Below are 12831 nucleotides of genomic sequence, written 5' to 3'. Positions count from 1 at the left end.
AGCTGATACCGTCATCATAGCACTGTGTACAGGTATGAAAATGTTTGCAGATCACTCCCAATTGCCTCAGACTTAATGCTTTTCTTCTTCAGTTAAATAACCATATTTGCTTTCTTTTAAATGAAGAGTGATGGCAGTGTCCATAACCCTTTACAGCACCACTGAGATTGATGGATGAGGAGGAGGAAGAGGTATCCTCAAACCAGAAACCTATTCTGAATACTTATTACAAAGTGTACTCCACTAAAGGCAGCTGCAAGGTGCCAGTGTTAAACAGGGTAAGACTATTGTGACACTGCAATTTAAAGAAAACTAAGTGTATCACTTCAATGTATTTTCAAAATTTCTACTTATACTGGTACCATTACAACTTTTGTATAATATGGGACAAATCATTAGATTCAGGAATAATAATCTCATCCTCCACTTCACACTCAAACCAAAACCTATGAAAATATCTAAGAAAAATATTTCCTCTTCCATTTTTTCAAATATTTGCATTGTCTCGCCCAACAAATATCTCTACTATCCAAACTACACAGTATATTAAAACTTCTCTCTGAAAGATGTGTTTGTATATATGTAGAACTCAGTGTCCACACCACACACCCAGGTATCATGAATAAGGACTTCCAGTTGCTATAACTCAGTTTCCCCTTTTTCATTCTTCTAAATTCCTCTATTCCTTCTACCCACTCTGAACTTCATGTCAACAATAGGTGAATCAACACCCATTCCGCTTTAAGAATACTTATTTCACTTCACTTGTCTCTGAAATCATAACTGCCAGAAACTTCAATATTTACAACACCTCTTAGCACTTCATACTCCTCCTACATTGATGCTGCTGGTATAAATGCAGAATCTTTCGCTATCTACAACAAATATATCCTCCTCTACACATATTCCTCACTAATACATTGACATCTTTAATCTCATTTCCAAACCCAGGCTCTATCAAACCCTTAACATCTCTGCTCTTATTGAGCTGTCCAATAATTAGCTAAATCCATATATTATGCAACTTCCCCTCTCCCCCAAAACTATCAACACTAGGACTTTATGGACCTTCAAATCAGCTGACTGATTGAGATTTGCTGGTTTTATGCTAATTAATCCTGATAAGAAATGTGCTTCCACCTTTGACCCATCAGAAACAGCTAAATAGTCAACTGAAACCATCCTCTTAGGTTTGTCTCTTTACAACCACCTTCTCCAACTCCTCTGTCACTCTTCCTCCTAAGTGACAATCTATAACAGCTCCTATAGGACAGGATCTACTGAAGAACTGGTCTAGTATCTCACTCATCAGTAGTACCTCATACTCAAGAAATTTGGCAAAAACAATGCCACTGATCTTGACATCAGCTAAAACAGCTGACATGAAAATCTTGCTAAATTTCTTACATATAGTCTTCCTCCAACTCATATTTTGGGTCGGTAGCTGCCTATTAGAATGCACTATCACATATGTGCAAAGATAGGTGGGGGGGGATGTCATTTTGAATTTTACTCCAATTCAGGTGTGCACTATAGCTATACTGCCTACACTCATCTTCTTGTACATAAACAATCTAATTGTTGTCACCTCTAACGCCTCACTTCACTCCTTAACCTTCAACATACCTATGCAACTGAGACCCCTCATCATCATCATCATCATTGTTCGACCATGGTCGAGACAATGGAATTTACCATGCTACGCCAGACTTCATCGTCCATCATAGCATTACGGAGATCCTGTTGCTGGATGCCTGTATCCCTGGAGATTACATCAGGGTAGGATAGTGTGCACCCTCTGGTATTGCGAGTAGGGTTAGGGTTTGGGATTTCCTCAAAAAATGGAGAACTTGGAAACATTCTTTAATAGAGATATGACAATCCTTCAAAGGCACGTCCACTACTAGTCTATGGCATCGTTCACTTAAAACCTTTGAATTTATTACAACAAAGCAAAAATTACTGTCACATCTGGAGTGGCCCTGCTAAAACATCCTAGGTTATATACAAAAGGAAAACCATCCACTAGCATGGATTCACCCAAGTTTATTCACAGTACCTTTTAAACAGTATCCACTTAGCAGAGATAGCTAACCTCATACCACCTCTACGTATATCTATGCATTAGTTAGAGAAGCATACATGCAAACGTCTAGTGTTATCTAACTGCTGGACCATCCTTGTCTTTCCTGTCATTCTGTCTCCCTTCCCAGGCTCCATACTAACCTACTATGTTTAATCCTTGCTCCATAGAATATCAACCCATTGAACTTCCAACCAGCCATCAACTTGCAGTTGCTCAAGAACATTTTCTCATTTTTATAAATTTTCACTGCCATATTTAAATAACAAAATTTGAAAACATCATATTTGGAATGCTTAATTTGTATGTTAAAAAAAAGTATTAAACTTCATTTTTATTTCATTTTGCTTACAAAATTTAACAGAGTTTATGGTACAAGTTATAAAATCTTAAAAAGTATTGAATTTTTAAAAATAATTACATAAAACTTATATTGCTTGTAAGACAATATATGAGGCTATGAAGCTCACTTTACAACCACATAATTTCAGATTCAGTCCAGTTAGTTGTTCAGCACCTTGGGCAAGTGTATTCTACAATAGTCCCAAGTCAACCAATGCCTTATGAGTGAATTTAGTAGATGGAAACTTTGTAGAAATCCACTGTGTGTGAGTTTTGTTCCTTCCCTTCTTTGCTTGAAACCAGTGTTAGTTTGTTTATGTCCATATAATAATTTGCCAAAAGCAACTGCTAGAATAAATACCAAACCTTAAAAAGAATAAAAACCATGTACTGGAGCTAATTTGATTGACTAAACCCTTTAAGGCAGTGCTCAAGCATGGCTGCCATCCAATGACCAAAACAGGATAAAAGATCACATAATACCACACTTGTATCAACATGTATATTGATCTCTTTCTCTACACTCATTCTCAATTCTAAAAACATTATTTCAACTAATTGAATATTATTCCTAACCTCACACAAGCTGGATAATTACATACAGCATACATTTATACTTCCTCTTGTGTTATCTAGCCTGGAAAGCCAAACTTTCAAAAGATGTAATACAATATCCAACCCAGTTTAACCCCACTGCCTGGTCATTGGATACTTTTAGTAGAATTTATTCCATTAAAAGCAGACACCCCAACCCTGCATATATTAATGCTTAATATCAGCCACATTAATCCCACCAAAGACTTCCTGCAAAGATCAAGGAAACTGCATCTCTACCTTTGACTAAAATATTTATTTAAAAAAACAATTTAATTTAAAAACTACCACTTCTCAGCTCTTCATCAGCCTCTTTGTTTTCCATGTAATCTCAGCAACAAATCTCTTATCCATTTTCTTTACATCTTAATACTAATGATATTGTCTAATTTGCATACAATGACTAATGCTTCTAAAGCAAATATATTTCTCACATTATGCTATTTGACCTTTAGGCATTCTGATATATTATTGTCACCATTATATAAACAAAGCATTTGTTTCATTTCAGTCCCCATGTCTTCATTTTTACATCCACTTTTTCCATGCTAGTATGGGTTGGACAACACTTATACGAAGCAGTATGCTACTGTTGGATGCCTTTCCTGTTGCTAACATACCCATTTAAGTAAAATACTATTATTCTACTAGTTTTTACATGTTGTAACTGCCAAGTGACAAAGTTACAAGAAACAGTGACAGGACATCACTTCCAGTGCAACGTGTCATACATTAGCATGTGGAAAGTAATTATTCACACACACACACACACAGACACACAAGCACTTAATACACTGACACACAAACACAAAATTTTCATTTGCCAACTTCATTCATAAGGTATTGGTTAGCCCAAGACTATAAATGAAGATACTTGCACAAGGTGTCACAGAGTAGCCACATATTTGCATATTAACTGAACCAATGTAATGTATTTCAATAGATATATAGTAACAAAAGGGTGAGTAGGAAAAAACAATTTCGTATAACAAATATGAGGACTAGTGTTGGATAATGTTTATAAGAGTTTCAACAAGACAAGTTGTTAGATTTATGGCCTACTAGTTAAAAGATTAACAGTTCATAAAACATTACTACTGTTGCTGCACTATGTCCTTGACAATGACAAAGTTTGGCTTAAATCCTTTAGCGAGTTGGAGAATTGATGGATGAAAATAATGGCCTGATTATTCATTGGAACAGTTAATGCACACAAGTTTACAGCAAACTGGTCAATATAAAATATAATCATGCCAAAATACAAAACTAGCTAAATGAATAAAACTATATACTTCATGTGCTAATAATAAATGTCATGCAAGGACACTTCACCAAAATATCAACATGATCTAGCTCCAATTACCTAATAATTACAAAAATACAGCCATATACCTTTCCTGTCATTAACCTTCACCTGTTCTTAGTAAAGTAATATTTCTCCATGGCTAAACATATATTCACAAAAGATTGGAAACAATGGACACTGCTTGCATAAAGGTAATATTCATTTACAACTAGTGTGTGACAATAAAAAATGAGGATAACTGCATAAAGAGGTGCTGAGCTCTAATTGTAGAGGGAAACTGGTGAAAGGGTAGACCCAGGAAAACATGAGGCAAAGTGGTGAGAAAGGATTTCAGACGCTGAGCAGAGGAAAAGACAAGGGACTGGGAGATGTAGCAATTTGCTGTACTTCATAAGACACATCAAGTTAAATAAAATTGCTGTCTTCCACACACCTTTCAGGTGCAGGTGTCACTTAAAAAGCACCCATAGCAGTGCTGCATAAATGCACCCATGCTGGTAGCACATAAAAATCACCCAGCACACCCAAGTGGTTGATGCTAGGAAGGGCTTCTAGCTGTAGAAACCATGCCTCAACAGACAGCTGGAATTAGGACAGTTCCCTGCTACCAGCTTCATATAAAACCGTCCAACCCATGCCAGCATGGAAAGCAAATGTTAAACGATGATGAAGATGATGATGGCATCTATATATAATGGGCTTCTTTCAGTTTCCATCTTCCAAATCCATTCACAAAGCTTTGATCAGCCTGGGGCTATAGTAGAAAACATTTGCCAAAAGGAATATGCAGGAAAAACATGTCACTGGAAAGCTAACTTACCACACAACCATGCTTGTACTTCAATATTCTATCATATTCCTTTATTTGTGAATTGGGGAAGAAAAGGCAATACCTACAATCTGTTAAGAAAGGACAGATACAACAGTGAGAACTGTTGCATAGCTAGTCAAGGAATTTCAAAATGATCAGACATATATTTCTATTTCCTTGCGAAAGAAAGATGAGCAAGATTCATAAGTTGGGAACAAATGGGTTAGACTTCCGATGAAAAATTAAGACCTTATTACTGTCATTATTGCTTCAGACTGCTTAGATAGCAAGCAATACAATAACCACTTAATTAACTGAGGCTGGGGGTGCAATATATTTTAAAGCATTCGCAAATAATAAATATTCCAATTCATAGAGGCTACATAAAAAAAAGACATAACAAAAACCTTTAACTGTTCTTTATGTGTACTTCTTTCTAGTTTTTGTTTCGTAACCAATCCAGCTGAAACCGACTCTGGCTTTGAGTACAAATGACTTATTTTCATAAGTTTTGAATTAAAATCTTCCGCCAAACCTTAGTCACAATTTACATTCCTAACACTAGCTGAAAGATAACTAAGTTATTTTACTAAATTCTTTGTTACATTTAAAGTAATTGAAAGAAACACAGAGCTTCTCAAAATGAATACAGTAATGAAAGGGTTAAAAGTGATATTGTACACTTTCCCCAATCTGTCATGGCTTACCAACTTTACCTATGGAAAATAGAATGTAAAACATGAAAATATAAAATAAATTATGAACTTTCATGCTTTATGGCTCTATGTAGGCCTACTGGAGCAAAGCTTTTATAATTGACTACAAAGGGGTTGCATTGTTACACTCTTAATATTTTGACCTACAAGAAATAGCAGACAAATCTTTAAATCACATCCTTCAGCCTTAAAAAGGTCACCTTGGAATAATATAGTCTTACAGACCTCTAAAAATGATGGAAGGGTCATAGCTGGAATACCACTGATCATATGTCTCCTTGGTCAGAGCTGACCAAGGACTAAATAACCAATAACTTCCGATACTTGTATGCACATGCATGTATGTCCTAAAAACAATGAATATAATTTTGTATATTATACGACAAGAATCTTTACAAAAATTTATATCACAAAACGAAGCCAATCTCCAGTTGCTGCAACAATGAGGAAAAGCTACTATTGCAATTAAGTATATAACAAAAAATGCTGTGCAAGAAGCTCCCTCCTTATATAATCCATTGGTTTTAGTGTAGAAGTAGAAAAAATTTGTTGAAATCAGAGACAGTTCATAAAATTATAGGCGTTTTTTGAGCATGTAAAATGTAGCTGACATGATTGCAGATGTGCAGGAACAATAAGTGCTAAGAACAGAAATTAGACTTTTTCAAATGCCCAGGAGGCTCTCTTAAGCTTGAAGATGGTTTCTGTTACTTAGGTGACCAAATTAACAGTAGTGGGGGCTCTTGCCAGAATAAGAACAGGATGGAAGCTTAGAGGCCTATTACCTCTGTTGGCAAGAAAAGGACTCTCCCTCAAAGTGAAAGGCAAACTGTATAATGGCTATACTCCATGGAGTGAGATATGGGCTTTGAATGCACAAGACAGGTGTAGACTAAAGGGAATAAAGCTAGTATGCTCCAATGGATATGCAACATCAGTGTGCATGTACAACAAAGTGTAAATATGCTAAGAGAAAAGATGGGCATAAGAGGAATGAGATGCAACATGCAAGCAAGAAGACTATGCTGACTTGAACATGTGATACGTATGAATGAAGACAGCTGTATAAAGTGCTGATCACTTAAAGCGGATGGTACCTGTGGTAGAGGGAAACTCAGAAAGATATGGGATGAAGTAGTGAGGACCGATCTCAAGGTGTTGGGCCTCACAGCAGAGCTGATAATTGACCAACATATCTGACAATATGAGGTTCTTGAGAAGACCTGTCCACCTCAACGAAACTGAGTTCTGTGAATGCTGTGTCCCACCCATGTGTAATATTAAATTTTTCACACACACTACTCCAATAAATATAACTACATCTTTTCTCTTCCTCACATTTCCTCTTTTTCATGCACTATTCCTGCAGCCCAATCCTGTCCTCCCAGCCCTACCCATAGTATCATTGCTATCCTGTTGTCCCCACTCCTACACACCCAGGTTTCACCAGTTACTGCATCCCCCTACCCCACTGGCCATTTTGCATTCACATGAACTCCCTACTCATGCACCCTTGGCAATGCTCTACCATTTCATTTATATTCTCATCCCTGCACTATGTGAATATGCCCTGGCACATCGCCATCATCTCTATTGCTCTTTCTCACCTTTACGCTCTCTTCCATTCTTGTTCTCTCTCACTTTTTGATTGGGTTTATCATATATCTCCTCTACAACAAGACACCCATTTCTATCCTTCTGCCATATTCTAACCTCTCATCACCTGGCAAAGAGCCATCTCCTTCAATACTACCATCCCTCTCAAAGGATCGTTGTCTTGCAAGGTGCTTGGTGACTTTGCCAGTGCTGGTGCCAAGTAAAGAGCACCTAGTCCACTCTGTAAAGTATTTGGCATTTGGAAGGCATCAAACTGTAAAAACCATGCCAAAACAGACACTGCAGCTTGGTGCAATCCTCTGGCTTGCCAGCTCCTGTCAAACCTTCCAACCAATGCCAGTATGTAAGATGAACATTAAATGATGATAATGAATACATTACTGTTAGTTTTTAATGAACCACATCAGTTAATCTGATTTTATATTTGTGGAGAATTTAAACTAAGAAGCTAAAAAACTTAATCATTATTTTTGTTTTAACAAAAAAATTTACCAAAAGCAATACGATATTCTTTTTCTGCTGGATGACTGAAGTTGGATTGCTGATAAACCACAGAAAAATATAAAACTGATGAACCAATGGGAAGAGGGAGTAGTCACTTGATGAAATATTAGCAAAATTACCTTCAAATAATACTCTTCTTTCCAGAAAAAGAAGCATGCTGGATAATGAAGTCCAAGATTTTTGCGAAGGGCAAAAGGATCATAGTTGAATGTCTTTGACCAGAAGTTTTCTCAATCACAAAATTGATGAGGTGACAAATGTTAGGTTTTTACATTTATAATTTAAGACCTTATTTACACATCCTCTTATTAATCCTATAAGTCTGCCCACTCCATTTATTTATTCTAACCATTTCTCTTACTTCACCAACTGACAAAATCTTGAAGTTACAATCACCTTGCATTTCATCTTTAGGTCACTGAGTGTATGTATGTATATGGATGCATCGATAGATGGATAGATAGATGTTGCTTTGCCACACAGAGCTGAACAGAGGGGAAAAAATACAATGTACAGCTTTTCTTTTGAAGAAAGAAAAAGGAGAAAGATAAAATTTCGATCAAAAGGGACCATAAACAAAAAGCGCCAATTGAAAGGGATCGCGTATCACAGAAAATATTGTAAATGTTACAAAAAAGAAAAAAACATTAGGTTTGTCCATGGAAAGAAAAGCCTACAGAAAAGACCACAGTAACCTCAGGCAATAATGTCCTACAAAGACACATTACAGTAAGTAACTCTTTTTTCCTTTCTTTCCCTCATTCCTAGGATTATGCTCAAGGTGGCTCCGTCATTCACACATGCCATCCTTGCTACATTCACAGATAGATAGGCACAAGTATAGCAGTGTGGTTAAGAAGTCTGCTTCCTAATCATGTGGTCTCAAGTGCATTCCCAGTGAATAGATTTGGTATATGGAAACTGAAATTGTGTGTGTGTGTGTCCATGTCCTGACATAATGTAGTAAACAAGCATCACCATCATACAAGTGATGTTCGATTCCAGACTTAGAGCCCAGCTATAAGAAATATTACCTTGCTTGGGCAATGTTTTGGTATTAGTAAATGATGTCAGTCCTGTGTGTGTATGTATGCAGAAGTTTATGTTGGACTGTTCAGCTCTGTAGAGCAGATGAAACACGTCACACACTCACTCACTACATCATAGGCTTTTATCAAAAGATAGCCCCTTCCTTGGACACAGGTAAGAGGTGGTGATAAGAGCATCTGACCCACGCAAGTATGGAAAACTGAACATTAAATGATGTTGACAATATAAATACACACACATATATATATACATCATGTGAAAGTTCAGCACTGAGATTGAGTCCCATCACTTCTTCCTCAACACTCATTGCATCATGTCCATACTAGTGCAGTCATCACTGCTGTGTATATTAACCATTACCTTGTTTATCTAGCTGCTCTCTTAGTTCATTTGTGCTCCACCTTTTGGATCAAGTAAACAGTACACACTCACTTTTCTTCAGGCTCTATATTCAATATTCAGGTCTCACTGCACAAGAAATTGCTAGAATCATTAGTTGAAACAAAATGCTCGCAATATTTAGTTACAGCCTTTATATTTGAAGCTCAAATTTGGCTGAAGTCAACTTTGTTATCGAGGGAGGGGGGTTAAAATAGCATACCAGTCAAGTACTGGAGTTAATTTAATATTCATATAAAGCGCTTTAAAATGTGAATGGAATTATATAATAAAGTGCTAAAACTGACACACTGCCTCACATGTTTTCTGCAGTCGGAAAAGAAACGTGCATCTTTTGGTTACCAATCTTTTACATTTTGACAAAATATCAGCAGTTTTTGGTCCTTATTTTTTTACTTCGCTGTGAAATTCGGTTATTTACCACCTTCCCGGGTCATTTTTTACAATGATTCCTATTACTATATATTCAATAATTATCGAACCTTTTTCTAACATCTTTTTTTTTTTTATATTTTGATAAAATGATTTATACTTATAGATAATATCTAATTTTTAAAGCTTATATATAAAAATCACTGAAAAGTTCGTTTATAGACCACCATGAACTGAGTTATTCCATGCATAGATCAATATTCGGAAGCAGATTCATTCTAGTTGTGCTTTCTTTGTAAGTTATCCCAATGGAAAGCACGTTTTAAGCAAATCTCATCCGTTATTTTATATGAGTTTACAATTATTACGGCAAAAAAAAGTGAGTGGGGAAATAACTTTTTGTTTTTGTGCTTTTTCACTCGCATAAAGAGTTGCATTTTGTATTTCATTCATGGAATGAAACAGAATGAGGACGAAGTTTCTAAATTGGTATAAATGACAATATCAAAAAAGCTGTCTAAAAATTAATACTATAAGATGTCTAATCAGTATAAAATCAGCCTACAATGACGAGATTCTTTTCAGGACGAAAATAGAAAATTAAATTCCTGAATAATGCTTTTAAAATAAAAGAATCTTGATTTCCTGTTTGATTTATTCACGATGAAGTAACAATTAACGGTAAAGTCACTACTGAGTATTAACTTGAATTAACCATATAACGTTGTCAACTAAAACATTTAGTCACTCGTTTTCCATAAATTACCTGTCAAAGAAGGGGTTTTAAGAGGAATCGGTAATTTCAAGAATTACCGTATTCTTATTTGGAGTTAATACGATCGATTAAAGTCCTCATAGTAAAATATCAATGAACTTTCGTTGACTACAGTTCGCTGATCAAGTCTGATAACATTTGGCATGTAACAACATTAGCAAAAACCAACACCACGATTGATATTTCACAAATCACACGTAAATCACATTAGGGACAGTTATTATCGATCAACTAATCTTTCGATAGAGATGGCCAATACAGTACAGCGCCAGACTAAATGCATTGCTAGGTTTACATCGACTTTGCCGTTTATCCCCCCAAAAGGAAGTACAAATATTCAATCATCTATAACATCCCACAATTAACAGTTGTGTTTTAGTCAACATATCAAACCAAAAGCTGTTGAAAGGTACAAAGATTAAACATATTAACTACTGTTAGTGCTAATTAGACAGTAAAATAAATCACGCCTAGTTTTAATAAGAGTACCGAGGAAATGTGTGACATATCCATCTTGTGATGTGAATCAAATCGGTGGAATAAAGGAATCCAGGTACTGCATTTAATTATTTTTTTAAATACATTAAAAGCTACTTCTTCAGAATCATGGAATAAAAGAAACAAGAAATAATAATATAGGTAGAAATTACCAACGATTGATTAATTGCAAAACCAACAAAATAACTCAGGTACCAATTTCCCAATTTTATTATAGAATTATAGATAAATTAAAAATGGGTGTGTTCGTGTGTGTATGTATATATATACACACACACATACAGTGCTCTTAAGTGTAACTTATAATACTTCGTTTTTTGGATTTGGTTTGCAAGATTCTTTATACGAGTTCGTGTGTTGAAGCATATTCTGTTGTGTCTGGGGAGTCATTCTCTTTTAGTGCCTTATTATTTAACACACTCACCGGTAAAATTTATATTCAAAAATAAGAAATAAGTGGAAATTTTACCGGTGAGTGTGTTACATAATAAGGCACTAAAAGAGATTGACTCTCCCCAGACACAACAGATTATAAAAATACAACTGAATCAAATGAATAAAAAAAAATGGAATGGTTGAGTGGATGAGATAAGAGCAGGATTAATAAAGGCGTGGTCAGATGTAAAGAACAAACGCACCATCCAGACACAGCAAGCCGATACATAACGTAAACAGACGTACGGGCCGCTAAATCATGTGGTACTTAGCCTAAACTCTAAAATATAAATCTTCGGAAGCTAACTGGACCATGTCATAACTTTAACTAAGCCTCTATCCAGGTAAGAGAAGAGAGGAACAAATACATTAAGATTATGCTAGGTAAGAGAAGAGAGGAACAAATGCATTAAGATTATGCTGAGTTTACAAAACTGAGGTGTGTACTTATGTTTCCGAAGGAATATGTGCCACATATACAAAATTATAATTAAAACACTGTCGCCGTTCGTGCTGACATGTAATAAACGTTTATAAACATAAATTATTTAAGCTACTTAAGTCCAACGGGTATACGTGTTGTCATCTACACTAGAACAACTAAAAATATTGGAAATTCAAATACATTTCTCGACAAACATTCGATTAGAAAATTAAAGGTCAAATGTAATCAATTTTCTGAAAGACTTCTCCAGGGTTACCGACCAACGTTTAACAAATAAAATGCCAGTATAATTAACACGAACGTTGAAGGAAAAAAACATATTTCGCGAGAGAATTTTCGGCCCGTAGAAAAAAAAAGCATAAATATAATTATAAAAACCATACAAAAAAAGACAACATAAGTTAAAACCTGAAGATATAAGGTAGGAAGTAAAAAAGAAATAAAATGTACAAACTTTTTTCCTTGCAGCTGCTAATTTATCCTTCTTCGATAATGTCGAAGAAACAACATCTGCCATTTTGCTTGCCACACACTAAACTTCTCTGTTGATTTTGACACGACGCATTCATTGCAGGACCGCATTTAAGTCGGCTCATTACAACAAAGCAGTGAATAATTCAACACATCTAAAACAATATTTTTTAATATAGAAAAATTATAAAATGGTTTATTTTACTCAAATTGTTTAGCTTTTAGGAAGATATATATATTTTTAAATAAATATTTTGTAGTTAGGCGTAACTAGGATGAAGTTAAAGTGGTGATATCTGATTGGTTAGTTTGCTGTTACACATAACACGCCTGCAATGACATTTACATCAAAGTTTGAGTTTCAAGAATTACTGTAAACCTTAAATTATCTCTTAAACAGAAAAGAAAACTGT

At 35.4% G+C, this 12831-nt stretch overlaps 1 protein-coding gene across 2 annotated transcripts in view; it reads right to left on the bottom strand.

Annotated features, from left to right (window-relative positions):
* LOC115228102 (golgin subfamily A member 2) overlaps positions 1-12551 on the bottom strand; it is a 94651-nt gene extending 82100 nt beyond the window's left edge. For both annotated transcript variants that reach the window (XM_029798767.2, XM_029798775.2), the window contains exon 1: positions 12402-12551. In XM_029798767.2, coding sequence (XP_029654627.1) covers positions 12402-12464 — 63 coding nt within the window. In that variant the 5' untranslated portion in view covers positions 12465-12551. The remainder of the gene's footprint in view (positions 1-12401) is intronic.
* Between the last annotated feature and the right edge of the window lie 280 nt (positions 12552-12831).

The sequence above is a fragment of the Octopus sinensis genome, linkage group LG2, assembly GCF_006345805.1.
Source record: "Octopus sinensis linkage group LG2, ASM634580v1, whole genome shotgun sequence".
In the NCBI taxonomy this organism is placed as follows: Eukaryota; Metazoa; Mollusca; class Cephalopoda; order Octopoda; family Octopodidae; genus Octopus; species Octopus sinensis.
Note: the sequence above shows the minus strand (reverse complement) of the source record. Positions and strands in the feature narration are given on the sequence as shown.